General features: G+C 52.7%; 1 protein-coding gene and 2 long non-coding RNA genes across 7 annotated transcripts in view; 2 read left to right on the top strand and 1 right to left on the bottom strand.

The window, feature by feature from the left end:
• The window catches only part of LOC135363410 (uncharacterized), a 33562-nt gene extending 28305 nt beyond the window's left edge, over window positions 1–5257 (top strand). The window contains exons 4-6 of one of the 3 annotated variants that reach the window (XR_010409095.1): window positions 1–521; window positions 1337–4647; window positions 5161–5257. The exon at window positions 1–521 is cut by the window's left edge and continues 73 nt beyond it. This is a non-coding gene — a long non-coding RNA (uncharacterized LOC135363410). Of the gene's footprint in view, window positions 522–1336 lie in introns of all 3 variants that reach the window. The other 2 variants (XR_010409093.1, XR_010409094.1) reach the window with 2 other exon arrangements.
• A 1997-nt stretch (window positions 5258–7254) lies between these two features.
• Window positions 7255–22500, top strand: part of LOC135363409 (uncharacterized) — a 33570-nt gene continuing 18324 nt past the window's right edge. For 2 of the 3 annotated variants that reach the window (XR_010409092.1, XR_010409090.1), the window contains exons 1-3: window positions 7255–7782; window positions 10878–11137; window positions 13884–14001. This is a non-coding gene — a long non-coding RNA (uncharacterized LOC135363409). The remainder of the gene's footprint in view (window positions 7783–10877; window positions 11138–13883; window positions 14002–22500) is intronic. The other variant, XR_010409091.1, reaches the window with a different exon arrangement.
• Window positions 18058–22500, bottom strand: part of LOC135363408 (serine/arginine repetitive matrix protein 1-like) — a 9204-nt gene continuing 4761 nt past the window's right edge. Inside the window, exons 3-4 of the mRNA XM_064583952.1 lie at window positions 19148–22500; window positions 18058–18839 (exon numbers count right to left, since the gene is read on the bottom strand). The exon at window positions 19148–22500 is cut by the window's right edge and continues 662 nt beyond it. Of these exons, the coding sequence (XP_064440022.1) occupies window positions 22089–22500 (412 nt within the window). The 3' untranslated portion in view covers window positions 18058–18839; window positions 19148–22088. The remainder of the gene's footprint in view (window positions 18840–19147) is intronic.

The raw sequence follows: 22500 nt of genomic DNA, 5'->3' as shown, positions 1-22500 counted from the left end.
CGCCGAGCAGGGAGCCCGATGCGGGGCTCGATTATCGGGACCCTGGCACCCTGGCACCCTGGCACCCTGGGATCATGACCTGAGCCGAAGGCAGACGCTTAATGACTGAGCCACCCAGTCGCCCCCCACTTTCCACCTTGACCGTGCCTAGTCGTCCACCCGTCTAGTCCTCTTGGCCGCGCCTGGTCTTGCCCTCGAATGTGTTCGTCTGGAGCACAGAGCTAGATCCAGAGAATGAGAGAATGAGATCGATGGACCCACGGACGGAAATCAAGTTTCTCTTTCCCTGAAATGACCTAGGACACTCCTCTTCTAGTCAGCTCCCATCCTGCTCCCCCACCCCCAACAACCTCTCATCGGACCTTCCCCTTTTGCCACCAGAAAGCTTTTCCACTCCTCCGCCTGGCCTGCGTTTGCTTGGCGTCTCTGCCAGACCCAGGCGGTGGTGGCCGACCGCAGACTCTCTTGCCCTCAAGAAATGATTCCCGCTCTCATGTGGGTGATCTTTTATCTCCACAGAGGTGATTAGTTTGGGGAACAAATAAAAGCACTCAGAATAAAAACCATGCCCAGTATCATGCACGCCCTCCTCCCCCTCCCCCCCTCCCCCTCCCCCTCCCCCCTCCCCCTTCCCCTTCCCCCCCTCCCCCCTTCCCCTCCCCCCTTGGCCCCCTTCCCCCTTCCCCCTTCCCCCTTCCCCTCCCCCCTTCCCCCTTCCCCTCCTCCCTTCCCCTCCTCCCTTCCCCTCCCCCCTTCCCCTCCTCCCTTCCCCTCCCCCCTTCCCCTCCTCCCTTCCCCTCCCCCCTTGGCCCCCTTCCCCTCCCCCTTCCCCCTTCTCCCTTCCCCTCCCCCCTTGGCCCCCTTCCCCTCCCCCTTCCCCCTTCCCCCTTCCCCCTTCCCCCTTCTCCCTTCCCCTCCCCCCTTGGCCCCCTTCCCCTCCTCCCTTCCCCTCCTCCCTTCCCCTCCCCTCGTGGCCCCCTTCCCCTCCCCCCCCTTTGATGTCTACATGAACCGACAGACTGCATGCATGGCATGTATAGATGGATGGATGGATCGATGGATCGATGGATCGATGGATCGATCGATCCATGGATCGAACGGTGAAGAGAGCCAGGGTGAGGGTGAGGGTGAGGGTGAGGGTGAGGGTGAGGGTGAGGGTGAGGGTGAGGGTGAGGGTGAGGGTGAGGGTGAGGGTCCCGTCCGTCCCTCCCTCCTTCCCTATGTCCATCACATTGTTTCGTCACAGATTTTCGAAGTGGAGATACAATTCGCATGCCATATTTCGCATACTCTTAAAAGTGGGCCATTGGGTGGCCTTTTTTTCTTTTTTTTTAAGGTGGCTCACAAAGCTGCACAACCTTCACTGCAATTTCCAGAACATTTCCATCACCGCCAAAAGAAATAAACACCTCTACTACCCCTCCCCCCTTCCTGTCCGCGCCTCGCCCCCACCCGCCGTCACCGTCGCCCTCGCCGTCACCGTCGCCCTCGCCCTCACCCGGGCTCTCTTCACTGTTCTCCCCCAACAGGGAGTAGAAAGGGAAGTTAGAGGGAACATTCTTCCTCCCCTACACCTGCTGAACGCACATGGACACACACCGCAACCCTCCCCGCCAGGCGCGCGCACCCACCCACCCCCGCCCCGCCAAGCCCCGCCCCGCCACGCCACGCCACGCCACGCCCCCCATCCCGGCCTTACGTGTACCTTACGTACCTCTGCACGGACTCGAGATTTGGCAATAGCCTTGATTGCCCTGCAATGTTTCCAAACCTCGGCGCTCCCCAACCTTCCCCACCCCGACCCCCGCCCCTTCGAAGAAGAACTAACCTAATTCGGGGAGCTTCCAGGTTGCTTGAACGCCTGAAATGGTGGGGACAGAGGCGTTCCTGGAGAGGGGTCACGGAACACGGAAGCTCTGCCCCCCTTCCCTTTGCCTCTGTTCCATCTGGAGTTTCCTCAGTTGTATCCTTTTAGGACACAGCGGTCATGTAAGAAATGAGAAAAAAAAGGACTGAAGGACTGAACCGGGCTAGACTGGTTTAAAATTCTTCACTAGCGTCCATGCCGAATACATTTCGACGACAGGGGCCTTCGCACGGCTTTTGGTGCACAGAAGACCGATGCACCGAAGCCTGCCGATCTCGGGACGTGTCCACGAGGGGAAAGAGTGTCAGCCTATCGGAAAAGAGAGTCGGTTAACGTAGATTGCAAAGGCATTCGTTCATCCCGAGAGACTTCCTCTCCATGATGGCGGGTGGCGCGAGATGGAAGAGTTGGCTTCCATGAAAAAGGGGCCCTTTCTTGAAGACCCTGCCCAGCTATCGGGGTTTTGTTGGTTTGTGTTTTGTCATCTGTGATAGGAAGGCATCTTCTTAGCCATCGGGAGGGAAACCTCAACAAATTCAGCCATTCAGATCACAAGGGATTTCTTGGGTTTGGTGGATCTGAGATCTGGTCTGCCTCCGACTGCTCCCCGAGATTGCCTTTATGCCGAGAATGGGATTCCTCATCAGACACACAGAAGTCCGGCTCCTTGCCACGGAGCTGGCTGCTCTATGGATGCCTTTAAAAAGGAAGCCTGCCTTTAATTCGGACGTCGGAACGTGATCGGTCGCTTTTTCATGGGGGGTTGGCCAATTAAATTTCCCCCGCCTTGGGCGCCTGGGTGGCTCAGTTGGTTAAGCGGCTGCCTTCGGCTCCGGTCATGATCCTGGAGTCCCTGGATCGAGTCCCGCATCGGGCTCCCTGCTCAGCAGGGAGTCTGCTTCTCCCTCTGACCCTCCCCCCTCTCATGTGCTCTCTCTCATTCATTCTCTCTCTCTCTCTCTCTCTCTCTCTCTCTCTGTCTCAAATAAATAAACAAACAAACAAACAAACAAATAAATAAATAAATAAAATCTTAAAAAAAAAAAATTCCCCCCGCCTTACAAAGCAGAGACTGGTGAAGGGTCCTCCAAGTGCCCTCTGGAAATCAAGAGCTTCTGTATCAAGAGGCTGGAAAACGCATCTTCCCCTTCTTCCTGGTGAATCCAATTCTAGGGGTTGATTCAAAGGAAATCATGTTTTAGATGCTAAAACGTAAAGCTTACTTTTGCAAAAATGTGCATCGCGGCATAGGGTTTAGGAATCCCTTGTGGCAGACCGACAACCGTGTGTCCCTCACGTCCCGGCACGTGTGCACCCTCACGTCCTATGACTTCGATGCTCCTGCTATCCAGAGGTAGGCTTGATTGCTCTGTCCCTTGATTTTGGACCGGGTCTTGGGACTTGTCTTGACCCAAAGAATAGAGCAGAAGTGACACTTGGCTGGTTTCACAGCCTACACCTGAAGAGGTGGTCTGCCGGCGTTCTCGACCTTCTTGGCATGCCGTCCTGAGACCTCCACGTAAGAAAGCCAGTCTAGCTGACTGGAGCATGAGAGGCATTGACAACAGAGGCAGCCCGGTGCTCGGCGGCACCGACTGCCAGACGTGTGAAAGTTGACCCTCTGGCCGAAAGCCACTGCTTGAGTGAGCCCGGCGTAAACCCGCAGAACCCAAGGGGCCACCCAGGGCAAGCACCAGGAAGTTATCGATAAAGAAATGCTGTTTCGAGCCATTGCGGTGTTAGGATGATGCACCCTGAGGATCAGCTAGCTGCGCAGCAGCGATAGATACCGTGCACACAGATACACACCACACAACACACCACACCACACCCCCCCCCCACACACACGTGTGCAGAAAACCAAACCAACGAAACAAACCAAAACTCTGTAGAACCCTGCACCAAATGTTGAGGAAACAACGGCCCACCCTCACAAGAAACACCTGCACGCTACATGTACAATGCATAGGGAGCCTATACTTGCAAGTGCTTACTTGCATGGGAAACATTTCACGATAACATGAGTCTCAGATGGCCCAAGCGGGGTTCTTTTGACATGTCTGAATTGTGTACACAATTAGAGAAAGCCTGCTAGGAGACTGGGTGATCAGAAACTAGGAAGCTCTTTGGTTCCCTCAGTGAAGCCCCGACTTTTGGGGAGGAACCAACACTCAGGGAGATGCTCTGGTCTTCATTTGGTTGGTTGGTTGGTTGGTTGGTTGGTTGGTTGGTTGCTGCAGCTTTTGCTATCTTTGCATAAAACCGACCCTGTTTCCATTGGGAATGGAAAACAACTGACGGGTGGGATCTGTACACGGTAATGCTGCTTCGCAGTTGCATTTGTTTTACTAAAAGAGGGAGATTTGAACATTGGGTCTTTCGTGTCCTCTCCATTCATGTCCTCTCCACAAATAAGACTGAAACAAAGGCTAAAATTTGTTTGCATCTTGTTTGTGTCTATGTGTCCGTATGTGTTATACATGTGAGGTATTTCCTCCACCTCCGGGTGCTATTGCTAACATCCATTTGTAAAGGAGCTCTATTTAATGAGTTCTATTTTTATTTTATTTTATTTTATTTTATTTATTTTATTCTTTAAAGATTTTATTTATTTATTTGACAGAGAGAGACACAGCGAGAGAGGGAACACAAGCAGGCGGAGTGGGAGAGGGAGAAGCAGGCTTCCCGCCGAGCAGGGAGCCCGATGCAGGGGCTTGATCCCAGGACCCTCGGATCATGACCTGAGCTAAAGGCAGACGCTTAACCACTGAGCCATCCAGGTGCCCCGAGTTTTATTTTTATTAAAGATTCTATTTATGTCTTTGAAAGAAAGCGAGTGAGAGAGCACACGAGCTGGGGGTGGGGGGGCATTGGGAGAGGGAGAAGCAGACTCCCCGCGGAGCAGGGAGCCGGATGTGGGGCTCCATCCCAGGACCCCAGGATCATGATGTGAACGCAAGGCAGACACTTAACTGCCTGAGCCACACAGGTGCCCCTACTTAAAGAGTTTAGAGGCAGGTGCTCGTAAAAATCGGGCATGGTAAAACTCAGATAAGAATAAACCCAGTTTTTCAAGCTCACATGATCTGGGATGAAATTCCCTACATTCAGACTCTTATGTCACTCCACAATAAAGATGCCTCAAGGTAAGGGACCCAAGGGACGGCCCAGAGATAGACAAAAATTTAACACACCTGACCTTACCCCCACTTCCCAACAGTCAAAATAATGAAGAAGAGGAGGAAGACAGGCCGATGCTAGAAATCTGAAATCCACTCCTCCTCCTCCCCAAGTACAGGCACCAGAACCGATGCCCAACCCACTGGCTTCCGGAGGGCTGAAAAGCCACCACAGACAAAGCCTATTAAGCAGAAGGAGATGAAGAAAGGGCGGAGGCGGAGGCGGAGGCGGAGGCGGAGGCGGAGGCGGAGGCGGAGGCGGAGGCGGAGGCGGAGGCGGAGGCGGAGGCGGAGGCGGAGGCGGAGGCGGAGGCGGAGGCGGAGAAGAAAAAAAAGAAAAGGTTCGTCCAAAACTGTAAATGTATATGTGCCCTGGGCCTTACCAATGGCTCCCTTGCCGCCTCCCCTGCCCCGTTTCTGCACCACTGGTGTGTGTGCCTGGAGTGCTCTACTCCCCTGCCGCCGTCTCAGCCGCCCTTCCCTACCCCCGCCCCCCCGCCCCCCCCCCCCCGGGTGCCATGGGCTCCCCTTTCTCCTCCTCCTCCTCCTCCTCCTCCCCACCCCCTTATCAAGGAGCAAAAGCCCTTGCCCTTGGGCCCAAGCCCTTGGGCCACCTCCTTATGAGGTTTAAATTGGAGCACCTCCCAAACTAGCAGGAAGGGGCCCGAGGGCTCCGCTGATCTTAGACCGCCCGCTTCAGACTTTCCCCAAGGAGTCTGATGGGGGAAAACAATCGATTGACTTTTTAGTGGACGCAGGTGCAACTTCTTTGGCGTTAAAGCCAATTCAAGGTTGTTGGTTTATTTTAAAAAGACGTGGTTTTGGAGCTATCAATGTCACACATAATACAAATAATCAACTTTGCGTTTCTTTCTTTCTTTCTTTCTTTCTTTCTTTCTTTCTTTCTTTCTTTCTTTCTTTCTCCTTTTTCTTTCTTTCTTTCTTTCTTTCTTTCTTTCTTTCTTTCTTTCTTTCTTTCTTTCTTTCCTTTTCTTTCTTTTCTTTGTCATAAAAGCACTTGGATTCGGTTCTCCCTGCGTTACAAGCCGTTGGGTGGGCAGTGGAATGTGCCACGCTCCCGTCACAACAGTGAGCCTGTATTTGTGGTTATCAAAATATACCTCTCCATCACCTTTATAAAAACCAACCAACCAACCAACCACGTTTGGGTGCCTGGGTGGCTCAGTCGTTCAGCGTCTGCCTTCGGCTCAGGTCATGATCCCAGGGTCCTGGGATCGAGCCCCGCATTGGGCTCCCTGTTCATTGGGGAACCTTCTTTTCCCTCTGTCCCTTCCCCTGCTTGTGTTCCCTCTCTCGCTGTGTCTCTCTCTGTCAAATAAATAAAATTTATGAAATATATTCATACATTTGCCAATCTAAAGAATTCTGGTGTAATAGAGAGTGCGCCATTGGTTACTACTAACGTTTCACCAGAGACTGAGATTTCTAAGAATTAAAATTCTGCCACATGGAATTGGGACTGCTACAAAATGATAACAAAAACAACTCCGTGTGTGGGAAGGTAGGAGACGTGTAAAAGAGGTACAAGAAATGAGAAAACATTTTTTTTGTTGAGGGAAAAGGAAGTAATGGTGTACTGAAACGGGACTGGGTACTTAAAGAAAGAAAACTTTAAGACCGAGTCTGAATGAAAAAGGAAATTGTGGAAGGGGTTTGTGAAGGAGAATTTTTGAAAAGGAATTTTATGCATGGTCAGGACTGACTGAGCTTGGGAGAAGGCAGTTTGAAAAGCACACTGGTGGAACTGGAGGGTATTATGTTGAGCGAAATAAGTCAAACAGAGAAAGACATGTATCCTATGATCTCACGGATAGGAGGAATTCTTAATCGCAGGAAACAAGCTGAGGGTTGCTGGAGTGGGGGGTGGGGTGGGAGGGATGGGGTGACTGGCTGATAGACACTGGGGAGGGTAGGTGCTCTGGCAAGCGCTGTGAATTGTGCAAGACTGTTGAATCTCAGATCTGTACCTCTGAAACAAATAACGCAATCTATGTGAAGAAGAAAAAAAAAATAGAAGAAGGTAGCGGGAGGGGACGAATGAAGCGGGGGAAATCGGAGGGGCGGACGAACCATGAGAGACGATGGACTCTGAACAACAAACTGAGGGTTCTAGAGGGGAGGGGGGTGGGAGGATGGGTTAGCCTGGTGGTGGGTATTGAGGAGGGCCCATTCTGCATGGAGCACTGGGTGTTGTGCACAAACAATGAATCATGGAACACCACATCTAAAACTAATGATGTAATGTAGGGGATTAACATAAGAATAAAAAAAAGAAGAAGAAAAGCACACTGGTATAAGATTGAGATTTGGGTTTTCTATGTTAAAATGACAAGGTTTTCTTGGATTGTTAGTGTACTCTTTTTTTCTTTCTTAAGATTGTATTTATTTATTTGACAGAGAGAGACACAGCGAGAGAGGGAACACAAGCAGGGGGAGCGGGAGAGGGAGAAGCAGGCTCCCGGCCAAGCAGAGAGCCCGATGTGGGGCTCGATCCCAAGACCCTGGGATCATGACCTGAGCCGAAGGCCGACAGACGCTTGACGACTGAGCCACCCAGGCGCTCCTCCGAGATTTTATTTTTTAAATAATCTCTACACTGAACGTGGGGCTCGAACTCACAACCCTGAGATCAAGAGTCGTGCTCTCTACCGACTGAGCCAGCCAGGTGCCCCTGGACTGTCATCTCGAAGAGACACATGCGTAGACTCAGATATGGTGAGACTGCTTTAAGAAAGTCAGATTGACTTTATGGAGCCAGTAAAGCCCCTTAGAAATGTTGGCCTGATAACCTTGCTTAGAGAGGTCCCCTCAACCTTACCAGGTGAGTGAAGAGTACCACCTCCTGGCAGATGCAGGAACTTCAGGAAATTTGGAGGCCCTCAAAGAAGAGAGGAATTCACCCAAATCTACAAGTCTTTTTTTTTTTTGTAATTTTTTTTATTCTTATGTTAATCCCCGTACATCACATCATTAGTTTTAGATGTAGTGTTCCATGATTCATTGTTTGTGCACAACACCCAGTGCTCCATGCAGAATGCGCCCTCCTCAATACCCACCACCAGGCTAACCCATCCTCCCACCCCCCTCCCCTCTAGAACCCTCAGTTTGTTGTTCAGAGTCCATCGTCTCTCCTGGTTCGTCTACCCCTCCGCAAATCTACAAGTCTTGCAGGCGAATCTGATGGCCAATATTTGGCTTGGTTCTCGGCTTTAAAAAGGCAGTTAAAGGATCAATCTAAAATTCCTTGTAAAAAGCTCCATCAAAGCAGATTTAAAAGAAGGAAAGGAAAAAGAAAAGAGAAGAAAGACCCCATATATGGTCAATTGCTATTCTTGCTGTCCCTACGTAGATGATTGGGCCAAGTTTGTTAAAACTGGACTTGTTTTACAAACAAATTAATCTTCTTTTGGCTATCTTTGACAGGAATGAAGGTGACTTTAGAGAGAAAGATTACATTTCAATAACACACTTTTGTGAGTGTTAGATTAATTATCTTTGAACGTTTATTGTTTGCCTATAAAACTGGACTGGATCCTGGATCCTTCTGGTTTCCTTGAGTATCTGACTGTGACTCTTCAAACTAAGGTTTCCAACATTCTCCCATTCTCTCTCTTTTTTTTAATTAATTTATTTTTTTATTCTTAGGTTAATCCCCATACATTACATCATTAGTTTTAGATGAAGTATTCCATGATTCATTGTTTGTGCATAACACCCAGTGCTCCATGCAGAATGGGCCCTCCTCAATACCCACCACCAGGCTAACCCATCCTCCCACCCCCCTCCCCTCTAGAACCCTCAGTTTGTTGTTCAGAGTCCATCGTCTCTCATGGTTCGTCCGCCCCTCCGATTTCCCCCCGCTTCATTCGTCCCCTCCCGCTACCTCCTCCTCCTCCTCCTCCTTCTTCCTCCTCCTCCTCCTCTTCTTCTTCTTCTTCTTCTTTTCTCCTTCTTCTTCTTCTTCTCCTTCTTCTTCTTCTTCTTCTTCTTCTTCTTCTTCTTCTTCTTCTTCTTCTCCTTCTCTCCTTCTCCTTCTTCTTCTTCTTCTTCTTCTTCTTCTTCTTCTTCTTCTTCTTCTTCTTCTTCTCTCCTTCTTCTTCTTCTTCTTCTTCTTCTTCTTCTTCTTCTTCTTCTCTCCTTCTTCTTCTTCTTCTCTCCTTCTTCTTCTTCTTCTTCTTCTTCTTTTCTTCTTCTTCTTCTTCTCTCCTTCTTCTTCTTCTTCTTCTTCTTCTTCTTTTCTTCTTCTTCTTTTCTTCTCCTTCTTCTTTTCTTCTTCTTTTCGTCTTCTTCTTTTCTTCTCCTTCTTCTTTTCTCCTCCTCCTTTTCTCCTCCTCCTCCTCCTCCTCCTCCTCCTTCTTCTTCTTCTTCTTTTTTTCCCCTTAACATATATTGCATTATTTGTTTCAGAACATTCTCCCATTCTCTTATCTTACAATCATTAAGAACTAAAACTGTCCTTTTTCCTGAAGTCTGGCAAATGAAAGCTGGACAACTTGAAATAAATTTCAGGGAAATGACCACAATAACTCATATATAGACAATCTTTGTGCCTGTTGCTCTATGAGTCACTCAAAATGAGACATTTGAACTATACGCCAGAAAAATTAGTCAGATTGCCCCTGCCCACTCCCACTCTATTGGAGGATGCTTCAAGCCTGACATCTAGAGACCTTCTCACTGGCAGCCCTCTGGACTTAGACACCAGGTGTATCCCTTGTTCCAACCATTAACCATGTTTTCCTTTTGTTTCCATAGAAATGCCTCTTATTAACTACAAGATCACTTGCTGAATGAGGCAGAGTCTATGTGATCCTTAATTCCACCTTGCTGCACCTGTATTAACTCCTCTTTGGAAAATAAGAACCCATATAAATAGGGGCACCTGGCTGGCTCAGCTGGTAGAACATACGACTCTAGATCTCGGGGTTGTGAGTTCGAGCCCCACATTGAGTGTAGAGATTACTTAATAGAAATCTTTAAAGAAAAAAAAAAATAAAAAAGAACCCATGTAAATAAAATCAAACACTAAGCTACTTGGCTACCAGAAGCCCTTCACCACCACAACCTACCGCCCCCCCCCCAGGGGAGGGGCTCAGACTAATTTACTGATCTGTATTCTTGGATACCCACCGATATCAGATCAATTTGAGAGAGAATGAGAGAATTGGGTTTGACTCTACTGTTACTATTCCTTAGACTACACTTGGGGATAAAATCAATGGTGTCATGTAGTCCCAAACCATGTAGAAAAATAACCAAGTTCTCAGATAAGGAACTATCTCTGAGACCCCCTCCATTAGCACAAGGGACCAAAAATTGCGACCTGCAGTGTCTCAGATCCTTCCATTCCAAAGCCTCTACTGCACCCTAATTCAGCTTGAAGCAGTTAAATAAAGAAGGCAGACCTCTGCCCATGTGTCATAGAAATGGAATGCAGGATGGACAAGGGGAAATTTTAACAGGGAAAAATGTAGCATGTCTGACTCCCTGTTATTTTTATTCCCTTTTAACCTGTAGGTTAAAAACTTCTGTTTAGCCCTGAACATAGCCATGTTACAGCTAAGATTTACAGAAACTGTCGTTTACCCAAAACCTACCTCCCCTGAGGAGATGAAAGAATAGCCACAGCCATCATCATCCCAATTCCCTAAGACTGAGGAATGATCCTCACTTGGTGGGGGTGGGGGTGGGGGTGGGGGTGGGGATTGAAACCGTGCCCCATAAGGTTAATGAGGTTGATGCTAGCAGAAAGCTTAAAGCTGGTTTTTCAGGGAACTGTTTCCCCCTAGTCAGCTATTGTGTCTTTTCAGGCCCTGCTACCAAATACTGGCTGTCTCTGCAGAAGTCTGGACTCAAGGTCAACTGATAATGGCTGCAGCCTATGAAGAAGCGAGGTCCTGATTCCTTACCTGAGAAAAGGAGCCTAAGACCCCATCCAGGTTGTACCAGCTCTCAGAGCATGCCCACAGCCTCTTCTCCTTGTCCTCAGATAACCTCCTGACATCAGGGACTCAGTTTTGCCTCATTCAGATGTCAGGTCTCCACCCCGAAGTAAACATGGGAATCTATGGTACATATGTTTCCTGAATATACGTGCTCCAACTTTCGCCATGAATAATCATAAATGTCCCTGCCCTTTTCCTTTTTGAAGTTTGATTGTTTGTTTTTATTTATTTATTTCAGAGAGAGAGACACACAGAGAGAGACAGAGACAGAGAGAGAAACACACAGAGAGAGAGAGAGACAGAGAGACAGAGAGACAGAGAGACAGAGAGACAGAGAGCTTGCACGCATGGGTGGGTGGAGGGGCAGAGGGAGAGGGAGAAGACTCCCCATTGAGCAGGGAGCCCCAGAGGGGTGGGGCTCGATCCCAGCACCCTGAGATTATGACCTGAGCTGAAGGCAGATGCTCAACCGGCAGCCACCCAGGCGCCCCTCCATTCCATTTTTTTTTTTTAAAGAGATAAACATTACATACTTTATTTTTAAAAATTCATTCATTCATTCATTCATTCATTCATTCATTCATTCATTCATTTTTCATCATCTGTAGTCCCAGTGTAGGGCTTGAACTCAGGACCCTGACTGAGATCAAGAGTCATGTGCTGTTCTGACTGAGCCACCCAGGTGCTCCTTCTGTTCCATATTTTAAACAACCCTGGGATCATGGCTCAGAGTCACAGTTGGCCCAATGAGACTCACACTCACCCCTCTGTGCAGAGGTGCCATCTGTGGGGCTGGTTCCTGTTTGTCCATCTTCCTTCCTCCTCTTACTGGACAGGAAGGTGGTGTGCGAAAACAGCCAGTGACTACGTGGAATGAGACCGAGGATTTCCCTTGGGAAGCAGGTGGGAGAGGGAGGACAGGTCGATGGATAATCAATAAACTGTTTTTTTTTTTTTTTTTTAAGATTGTATTTATTTATTTATTTGACAGAGAGAGACACAGCGAGAGAGGGAACACAAGCAGGGGGAGTGGGAGAGGGAGAAGCGGGCTTCCCGCGGAGCAGGGAGCCCGATGCGGAGCTCGATCCCAGGACCCTGGGATCATGACCTGAGCCGAAGGCACATGCTTAATGACTGAGCCACCCAGGTGCCCCAACAATCAATAAACTGTTAATGTTGATTTAGAGGAGTGTGCTTGCTGGGCCCATAACTCGGTGGATGAGTTAGAACGGTCCCTGTCAGGCCTCCCTTAGCCCTTAGCCCTTAGCCCTTATCACTCCATGCTTGTGTTTGGCCTCTGACCGCTAAGATACCACCATCATGTGTTCAAGGTCCTCCTCAGACTCAGCCAGCCACACCATGCCACACCCTCCTACCTGCACACCCATCCCTGGAAGGCAGTATAGTAAGACATCATCCCCCACATTCATGATTCCCAAAGGGTTTACTGGAGTTTCGTGGGTTAGGAAAAGGAGGGGACTCTTTTTGCCCCCAGATGAGGTGAGCTCTTCAGACACCCTCTTTCCCCTTCCCCTCCTCCCTCCCTCCCTTCCCTCCCTCCCTCCCTCCCTCCCTCCCTCCCTCCCTCCCTCCCTTCCGTCCCTCCCTCCCTCCCTCCCTCATCTCTCTCCGAAGTTTGCAAGCTGCAGCCTAAGGGTTAGGGGGAGTTGAGGAAAGCCATTGAATGGAGGGAAGCTCCAGGCTCTGACTTTAACAGAAAGCTTTCTGCATTTGAATGAAGCGATTGAATGAGGCCCATTAGAATGGATCACCCTGAACGTCCCATCAGCCGCCCCAGCCCCAGCCCCAGCCCCCCCATCCCCCCCCAACTGAAGTCCTCTGGTCGAATTGGAACAGTAGGCTGGGGGGGGGGGGGGGCTGTCCATCCTAAGTTGGTAACTAGGCCCCTGGTCCATAGGGAAAAAATCACGCACGGGTACAGATGAGTTGGTAGCTCAGGCAAAGTGGTCGAAGTGTTGGCAAGGTTTCCGTGGATGAGGGGAGATTTGTTCTGGGACCACCCTCCCATATACATCTCTGGCTGAGAAGAGGACAGGGGAGCCCTGTGGGGGTGGGGGTGGGGGTGGGGGTGGGGGGGCGGGACCCAGATCTGGAGCTCGGAGTGGACTATAGCCGCTGCCTGCCCGGGTGTGTGTGCCTGGGGGGCGGGGGGGGGGGGCGCTGAGGGATAAGGGCTGAGGGTGGTGGGGTCTGCTCACGCTGACTCCTGCAACTCAATTCATCCTGGGAACCTTCTGTTGTTTCTGCTGAGGTGCCAGGTGCTGTGATGACCAAAGCTAAACTCCTCTCTTTGCCTAGTTCTTAAAAGGCCTGATCCTCCTGTTATCTTGTTAAATGGACCGACCCCTGCACCCTCCCATCCTGCCAGACCCCTTGTGCAAATACTTCCACTTGAAGAGTTCTTTCTCTGAATCTAGAAAATAAACAGACAACACCCACCAGCCACACCGACCCCATTGCCACAAATACCTAGCAAAGACAAATCTAGCTGGTCTCCTTCTGCCTCAAGGCACTTTAGAGAGTCACTCTCTCAGACACACCTTAGGCTCAATTACAGGCTGCTGTCTCCCTTTCTCTGGCACAATTCCATCCCTGGAGGAGCCCCATATCGCATCTGCAGCCGTGAGCTGGAGACAGTATGCTCAAGTGACCGGGTGGTAGCACCGTAACTTTGAAATGACCTATACCCCAAGTCATCCATGAACATGGTCCCTGGAAATCTTTGACATTCACGTGCCTCTGATGAAATCCTTGCTTTGGAAACTCCAGCACCCATAGCCAATCTTGTCCATGTTCTGCTAACCTTTGCTCGCCCTCTGTTCGCCTGATATCTTGCCTGATTGTTTACAGAGAAATTAGATCCCATCCAGCAAGAGCTGAATCCGAGTCCTCTGCTCACCCCACGACGGAAAAGAATATGCACAGGCCTGCATCCCTCTTCTCCTTCTCCACCATGTCGGAAGAAAAGGTGGCCCTCCCTCCTCCCATCAGAACCCAAACCCGAGATAAGACTTAGATATAAAGGAAACCAGCATACTGTTTTGAACTCTATATACACTTGTAAAAAACGAGCAGCGGCAAGGAAACACACAAACCACCACCCCCCCCCCCCCACACACAGGTGCAAGGAGGGTGCGCTGACTCGCTGAATCTCCCCCTTTTCTCCCGAGAGGCATCCCCCCCATCCCCCGCCCCCCCCCGAAGATGTCCTCCCTATGCCGGAAGGGGAGTGAGTGACGTTCTTTTCTTCCTTTTTTTTTTTTTTTAAATTATTCTTTTTAAAAGACTTTTATTTATTTGAGAGGAGGGGTGGGGGGAGGGAGGGGGGAGGGAGGGAGAGAGAGAGAGAGAGAGAGAGATTGAGAGAGAGAGAAGCAGAGTCTCCGCCGAGCAGGGAGCCCGATGTGGGGCTGGATCCCCGGACCCTGAGCTCAGGGCCTGAGCCGAAGGCAGGCGGACGGTTCACGGATTGAGCCAGCCAGGCGCCCCAGCTTTCTTGTTTCTTTGTCTGCCTGCTTGCCTGCGTGTTGGGTCTGTGGATGTCTGATGCCTGCCCTCTGATTTCGTGGGGAGGTGGGCCGTCTTTCCTCCTTCCAATGGCCTTTGCGCATTTGTCAAACTTCTGTCGGGCTTGGGCCTATCTGTTTGGGTATCTGTGGCGTTCCATCCACCGACCTGTCTCTTTTGTCTGCCAACATCACAGGGTCTCTATCGCCTCTATACATAAGCATGAAACGGGCCCGGAGAGGACGACTTTGTTTCCTGAGTTTTGTTTTGTTTTCTTCGAAATCACCATAGCGATTCTAATTCCTTTTGCCTGTCTGCTTGTGTATGTAATCTGTACACCCATCCAGTGCGGTGCTGGAACTCACGACGCCCGCCGATCAAGAGTCGCGGTCGCGTGGGCCTCCTCCGACCGAGCCAGCCAGGTGCCCTGAAATACGTGTACTTGAAAAACCAATGTGAAGCCTGCACCCGTGAACTTTTTTTTTTAAAGATTTTATTTATTTATTTGAGACAGAGAGAATGAGAGAGACAGAGAGCACATGAGAGGGGGGAAGGGTCAGAGGGAGAAGCAGACTCCCTGCCGAGCAGGGAGCCCGATGCGGGACTCGATCCCGGGACTCCGGGATCATGACCTGAGCCGAAGGCAGTCGCTTAACCAACTGAGCCACCCAGGCGCCCTTTTTTTTCTTTTCTTTTCTTTTTTTTTTTTAATAGATGCACCCGTGAAGTGTTTACTGCGAAACCTTCTTTTGATCGTCGCACTCTTGAGTGGAGGCCGTACCAGTAAAGAACGTAGTTTAGCCAACTCAGGAAGAGATCAGCTTTAAAGGAAAACCTTCTTTTCGAGTTTGTGATGTCTGGTCCTTTCTCTCAACTCGATCGATGTCCAGCCTTCAGAGCCACATTATTTGCTTGGTCTCTCTCTCTCTCTCTCTCTCTCTCTCTCTCTCTCTCTCGTCTGTGTTTCCTCGTGTACTTTCCTGATGCTCAGGATTTATGGTTTAGAGAGAACAGTTTTCAGCCTGGTGTGTGTGTGGGGGGGGGGGGATGTTGTGAAGTGGGATCAGGGATTCACGCGGGTAAGGAGGAGGCAAGGAGAAAGGCTTGGTTGGGAAGGAAACCATTAAAGGTCCATGTTGAAATGGTGAAGTTTATTTTATTTATTTATTTATTTATTTATTTATTTATTTATTTATTTATTTATTTATTTACTTTTTAAAGATTTTATTTATTTATTTGACAGAGAGAGACAGCGAGAGAGAGAACACAGGCAGGGGGAGTGGGAGAGGGAGAAGCAGGCCTCCCGCGGAGCAGGGAGCCCGATGTGGGGCTCGATCCCAGGGCCCTGGGCTCGTCACCTGAGCCGAAGGCGGACGCTTAACGACTGAGCCACCCCCCAGGTGCCCCGAAATGGTGAAGTTCAATGTAGTAAGAGTTACCTTTAATCAAAGGAATTCTTTTTTTTTTCTTTTATTTTATTCTTATGTTAATCCCCATACATTACATCATTAGTTTTAGATGAAGTGTTCCATGATTCATTGTTTGTGCACAACACCCACTGCTCCATGCAGAATGGGCCCTCCTCAATACCCACCACCAGGCTAACCCATCCTCCCACCCCCCTCCCCTCTAGAACCCTCAGTTTGTTGTTCAGAGTCCATCGTCTCTCATGGTTCGTCTACCCCTCTGATTTCCCCCCGCTTCATTCTTCCCCTCCTGCTACCTCCTCCTCCTCCTCCTCCTCCTCCTCCTCCTCCTTCTTCTTCTTCTTCTTTTTTTTTTCTTAACATAGATTGCATTATTATTTGTTTCAGAGGTACAGATCTGAGATTCAACAGTCTTGCACAATTCACAGCGCTTACCAGAGCACACACCCTCCCCAGTGTCCATCACCCAGTCACCCCATCCCTCCCACCCCACCCCCCACTCCAACAACACTCAGTTTGTTTCCTGCGATTAAGATAATCAAAGGAATTCTTGCTGGAGGTTGCTTCTCCCCTCTCCTCCCTGGATAGGGGAGTGAAGTTTTTTCGAGGTCCCTAGTGGACACAGAAAGCGTTCAAGTGCCCCTAGCACCTATGGATGGGGCTCTGTTGCCCTCTAGTGTCCTATCCTCTGCTACTGCTGCTCGTGGTTTCCTCTGACGTCGTATTCGTCACAGGTGTGTATCTTTGATGGTTAATGCTGCTCGGTGTCGGTTGTTTGCGTGTTTGTTTTTGAAAGCTTTTTGAGTGATCATCCAGCATGGTGCTGGAACTCACGACCCCTGCAGATCAAGAGTCGCAGTCGCGTGGGCCTCCTCCGACCGGAGCCAGTCAGGTGCCCTGAAATGCGCTTAGTTGAAACAGGAAGAAAGAAAAAACAAAAAACAAAACCCAAACCATTTTTTTTTTCCCCCTTTACGAGCCAGAGGAAGTTCTACGCCTTGTTTTTGTTTTACCCTTAATAGCATGGAACAGTTCTCCTCCTCCTCCTCCTCCTCCTCCTCCTCCTCCTTCTTCTTCTTCTCCATCATCATCATCATCATCATCAATATTTAACTCTTCTAGAGCACCTCCCCCGCCCACCCCGTACTAGTGTTGGACGGCACGGATGTCCCGGAACTGGATTTCTTTAAAGATATATATTTTTACGATTTTATTGATTTATTTGACAGAGGGAGACACAGCGAGAGAGGGAACACAAGCAGGGGGAGTGGGAGAGGGAGAAGCAGGCTTCCTGCCGAGCAGGGAGCCCGATGCGGGACTCGATCCCGGGACTCCGGGATCATGACCTGAGCCGAAGGCAGTCGCTTAACCAACTGAGCCACCCAGGCGCCCTCTTTTTTTTTTTTTCTTAACATAGATTGCATTATTTGTTTCAGAGGTACAGATCTGAGATTCAACAGTCTTGCACAATTCACAGCGCTTGCCAGAGCACCTACCCTCCCCAGTGTCTATCACCCAGTCACCCCATCCCTCCCACCCCACCCCCCACTCCAGCAACCCTCAGCTTGTTTCCTGCGATTAAGAATTCCTCCTATCCGTGAGATCATAGGATACATGTCTTTCTCTGTTTGACTTATTTCACTCAACATAATACCCTCCAGTTCCATCCACGTCGTTGCCAATGGCAAGATCTCATTCCTTTTGATGGTTGCATGATATTCCATTGTATGTATATATATACCACATCTTCTTTATCCATTCATCTGTCGATGGACATCTTGGCTCTTTCCACAGTTTGGCTATCGTGGATATTGCTGCTATAAACATCGGGGTGCACGTACCCCTTCGGATCCCTATTTTTGTATCTTTGGGGTAAATACCCAGTAGTGCAATTGCTGGATCATACGGCAGCTCTAGTTTCAACTTTTTGAGGAATCTCCATACAGTTTTCCAGAGTGGCTGCACCAGCTTGCATTCCCACCAACAGTGTAGGAGGGTTCCCCTTTCTCCGCATCCCCGCCAACATCTGTCATTTCCTGACTTGTTACTTTTAGCCATTCTGACTGGTGTGAGGTGGTATCTCATTGAGGTTTTTTTTTTTTTTTTTAAGATTTTATTTATTTATTTGAGAGAGAGAGAGAGACAGAAAGAGAGCATGAGAGGGGGGAGGGTCAGGAGGATCAGAGGGAGAAGCAGACTCCCCGCTGAGCAGGGAGCCCGATGCGGGACTCGATCCTGGGACTCCAGGATCATGACCCGAGCCGAAGGCGGTCGCTTAACCAACTGAGCCACCCAGGCGCCCTCATTGAGGTTTTGATTTGGATTTCCCTGATGCTGAGCGATATTGAGCACTTTTTCATGTGTCTGTTGGCCATTTGGATGTCTTCTTTGGAAAAATGTCTGTTCATGTCTTCTGCCCATTTCTTGATTGGATTCTTTGTTCTTTGGGTGTTGAGTTGGATGAGTTCTTTATAGATTTTGGATACGAGCCCTTTATCTGATATGTCATTTGCAAATATCTTCTCCCATTCTGTCGGTTGTCTTTTGGTTTTGTGGACTGTTTCCTTTGCTTTGCAAAAGCTTTTTATCTTGATGAAGTCCCAATAGTTCATTTTTGCCTTTGCTTCCCTTGCCTTTGGCGATGTTTCTAGGAAGAAGTTGCTTTGGCTGAGGTCAAAGAGGTTGCTGCCTGTGTTCTCCTTTAGGATTTGGATGGACTCCTGTCTCACATTGAGGTCTTTCAACCATTTGGAGTCTATTTTTGTGTGTGGTGTAAGGAAATGGTCCAGTTTCATTCTTCTGCATGTGGCTATCCAATTTTCCCAACACCATTTGTTGAAGAGACTGTCTTTGTTCCATTGGACATTCTTTCCTGCTTTGTCAAAGATGAGTTGACCATAGAGTTGAGGGTCCATTTCTGGGCTCTCTATTCTGCGGAACTGGATTTCTTGAGTGAAGGACTATTTTAACTCCCTTCCTCCCCATTCCGCGCCTGCCCCCGCCCCGCCCCCCGCCCCCGCACGCACCGCCCCGCCCCGCCCCCCGCCCCCGCACGCACCGCCCCGCCCCGCCCCCGCCCCCGCACGCACCGCGCGCCCCGCCCCCCGCCCCCGCACGCCCCGCCCCGCTTGTTGGCCTTGGACGTTATCGCGTACGTGCAGAGACGGATTTGATGTGCACCTTTCTGGGGGTGTGTGTCAATCCCCCCCCCCCCTTCCTGTCCTGAGCTTTCTTCGTATGCTTCAGAGAGACCTCCTCCTCCCCTTAAAATGATAGAAGAGAGAAGGTTCATCCGTGGTGGTTGTCGGAGTACTCGCTTGGTCTCGGTTTTACGGTCCTTGCCCGCCGAAATGTGTCTTAAGTCCTCCCGGAAGCCCGGGCGCCGCAGGTGTGCCGCTGTGGGAGGCCCGTGCCCCACGAGATCGGGCGGCCGGGCGGCCGGGCTGTGCGCCTTCGCGGGCCCGCGATCCGGATCTGCCTCGTTGTTGTTCGCGCCGGTTGTCGGGTGCCACCTGGCGGCCGCTTTTAGATAGCGTGTCCCCGCCGGAGTGTCAGCGATGTCGGCAAGGGATTGTATTTGGCCGCGGTTCCCGAGGCGGAGTACCGGGAGGCCGGCGACGCTAGCGAGATCGGCCCGCTGTCTCCGGGCCACCGGCGCGACCTCCGCTCGCGGGAGATTGAGCCTCCAGGTTTGTGGGCTGGTGGTGGCGCCGCCGCCTCGCTCCCGGAGAGCCACGCTAGGGTGGCCGCCTGGACGGGTCGACCAGCACCCGCCGGTGCCCCCTCCTCCGCCCGCGGGAATGGGAGAGGCTGCGTCGGGCGCCCGGACGCCATCCGGCCCGTGGCTCCGGTCGGCCGTTGGGCCTTCCGTGTCACGCTCGGGCGGTTGGGGACCGGCCTGAGCCTTGCGGGGAAGCCCATGGATGGCGCGACGGGCCCCGCCGCGGGCACGCGTGGGGTCCCGGTCATCGGACCCGATATTTTTTTTTTTTTTTAAGGTTTTTATTTATTTATTTATTTATTTGAGAGAGAGAGAATGAGAGACAGAGAGCATGAGAGGGAGGAGGGTCAGAGGGAGAAGCAGACTCCCCGCCGAGCAGGGAGCCCGATGCGGGACTCGATCCCGGGACTCCAGGATCATGACCCGAGCCGAAGGCAGTCGCTTAACCAACTGAGCCACCCAGGCGCCCCGGACCCGATATTCTTAACAAGTTTTCCGAGGCCCGCTGCGGAGGTGGGGACCCGACCGGGTCGGGCCGGGCCGGGCCGGGCCGCGAGGGCCCCAGGGGCCCGGCTGCGGTTCCCGTTGAGGTCCGGCCTTCGGGGGGACGCCTCCGCGGCATCGCCCCCTTTCCTCAGTCCCGGCCGGGAGTCGGGGACCGGCATGGGGCGGTCCTGAGGCCCGGGGAGGAGGGCGTCCGCAGGGGCCTCCACAGAACTTGGTGAGAATTTCTAAAGTCCCGATTTGGGGACGAAAGGCGGACCCGGGGGCGGGCCTATCCGGGCCGCTCCACCTCCCGCCAAGTCCCTACTCGCTGCCGGCTGCCACCACGTTCCGGGGGTCGACCAGATGGCCCGGGGGGGGGGGGGGGGGGCGCGGGGGGGGCTCCGGGGGGAGACGGGGGCGATGGATTAGTGCTTGGGGCCCGTGGCCGGGACACGGTCCCAGGAGATCCCGGTGACCTGTGGCTAGGCCACGCCAGGCGGCGCGGCTATTTTCTCGCCCGAAATGAGCCCTTTTTGCCGCCAGGTAGGTGCTGGCACGTTATGTTTGGGCGATCCTCTCCTTAAGGGAGGTGGGCTTCTGGGCGTGTGGCGGGGCTCCGGGCTTGACAGGGATGCCAAGCCCGGCTCTGCCGTCGCTGGCCTGAGCCGTCCGCGTGGGCCTGTGCGCCGGCTCCTGTGCCTCCAGGTGGCCCAGGCCGTTGGTGCCGCCTCCGGTCTCCAGCACCCGAGGGCGGTTGTGGGCAGGTGGCGCGTGGGTCCTTTACCCTGTGTCCTCCACTCTGTGGGCACCCGGCTGTGGTCGTGACAACCTCCCGTCCCGCAAGGCTCCGTGCCGCGTGTCAGGCGTTCCTCTCTCTCGGGTTGTCCGGCTGTTCCTGCCCTGGGGTTTTCGAGGGGGTGCCGGTGAGGCCGAAAAAAAACAAAACAAAACAGGCTCCCCCTCGGGTTGCTGTCCTCACCGGCTTCTCCCCTCCTCGGGCTCCTCTCGGCGCTTGTGTTTTGCCAGATCGATGTGGTGCTCTCGCGCTCTCCCGGGCCGGGCCTAAGCCGCGCCAGACGAGGGACGGACGTTCATGGCGAATGGGACCGCTCTTCTCGTTCTGCCCGCGGGCCCCTCGCTCCTTCGCCTCTGCCCGCCGTGGCGGTGAGGTGGGGGGTGCGGGGGGGGTGTGTGCAGGCTCCGGCCCGACCCCGCCTTCCCGTGTTCTGCCTGACGGCGCTCGCGGGCCCGGGGTCCCCCGACGCAGCGGACACTCTCGCTTGCCTTCCCTGGCTTCGTGTGGTGCGCGGTCCTCCCCGCCACGGGGAGGGCCGTCCCGGCGCCGCGCTGCTCACGCGCTTGGGCGTGCTGAGCGCGTTGTGCGCGTGGCCCTCCGTGGTGCCCCTGGAGCGCTCCAGGTCGTCTCAGGTGCCTGAGGCCGAGTCGGTAGCGTCGTTTCCCGTTCCCAGCGAGCCCCCTCCGTCGGGCCACCGCTGTCGGTGGCGTGTCCGAGGAGCGGGTGGTGGAGTCGGTAAGGGAGGCCCACCCCGCCCCCCCCCGTGGGACGCGGGTGCCTCGTCATCCCCCGCCGCAAGCTGTGCTGGTGGTGTTGTGGGGACTGGACTTGGTGGGGCGTGTGTGAGCCGGTTGCGGCGGGCCGAGCCCGCGCTCTGGCGCTTGGCCAGCCGAGGGGCTGCCGCCTTTTTTGCCTGGCATGCCGTGCTTTGTCTCCGCTCGTCGTTGCCTCGCCGGAGGCGCAAAACTCCCGGTTGGTCGGGGACGCGAGCATGGCGTGCGTGGCGTGGCGAAGGGCGGTCTCCTCCCGGGGTCCCGGCCGCGAGCGCTCAGGATTGCCTTGTGGTGCCTGTTCCTTACCGCGCGAATCCACCGCCCGCCCCCCGGAGCCCTTGGCTGTCAGGCCTTCGGAACGCCGTTCCGCGGGGCCCGGACGGGCGGGGGGGCACGATTTGGGTGGGGGCGATGCGCCCTCGGTGAGAAAGCCTTCTCTAGCGATCCGAGAGGGTGCCTTGGGGTACCGGAACCCCCCAGCCGCCGCCCCTCCTCTGCGCGTAGTGGCCACCGGTGCGGGGTGACTACCGTTGCGTGTTGGGCAGAACTTCCTCTCTGCGAGGGGTCTGACTCTGCCGGCCCCGCGGTGGGGGCCGAGCGCCGCTCTTTGCCTACCGCGGCCTGCGCCTCCCCCCTCCGAGTCGGGGGAGGGTCCCGCCGGGCCTGGCCGGCGTCCGGCGCGTGGGGGCTCCCGCGTGCGTGCGAGCGCGCGGGCGGCCGCCCTTCCTCGTGGCGTTGTCTCTCGAGGGGCTCGGGG

The sequence above is a fragment of the Mirounga angustirostris genome, unplaced genomic scaffold (genome assembly GCF_029215605.1).
Source record: "Mirounga angustirostris isolate CCGP_5_RB_7025 unplaced genomic scaffold, mMirAng1.0.hap1 SCAF_186, whole genome shotgun sequence".
Classification (NCBI taxonomy): domain Eukaryota; kingdom Metazoa; phylum Chordata; class Mammalia; order Carnivora; family Phocidae; genus Mirounga; species Mirounga angustirostris.
Note: the sequence above shows the minus strand (reverse complement) of the source record. Positions and strands in the feature narration are given on the sequence as shown.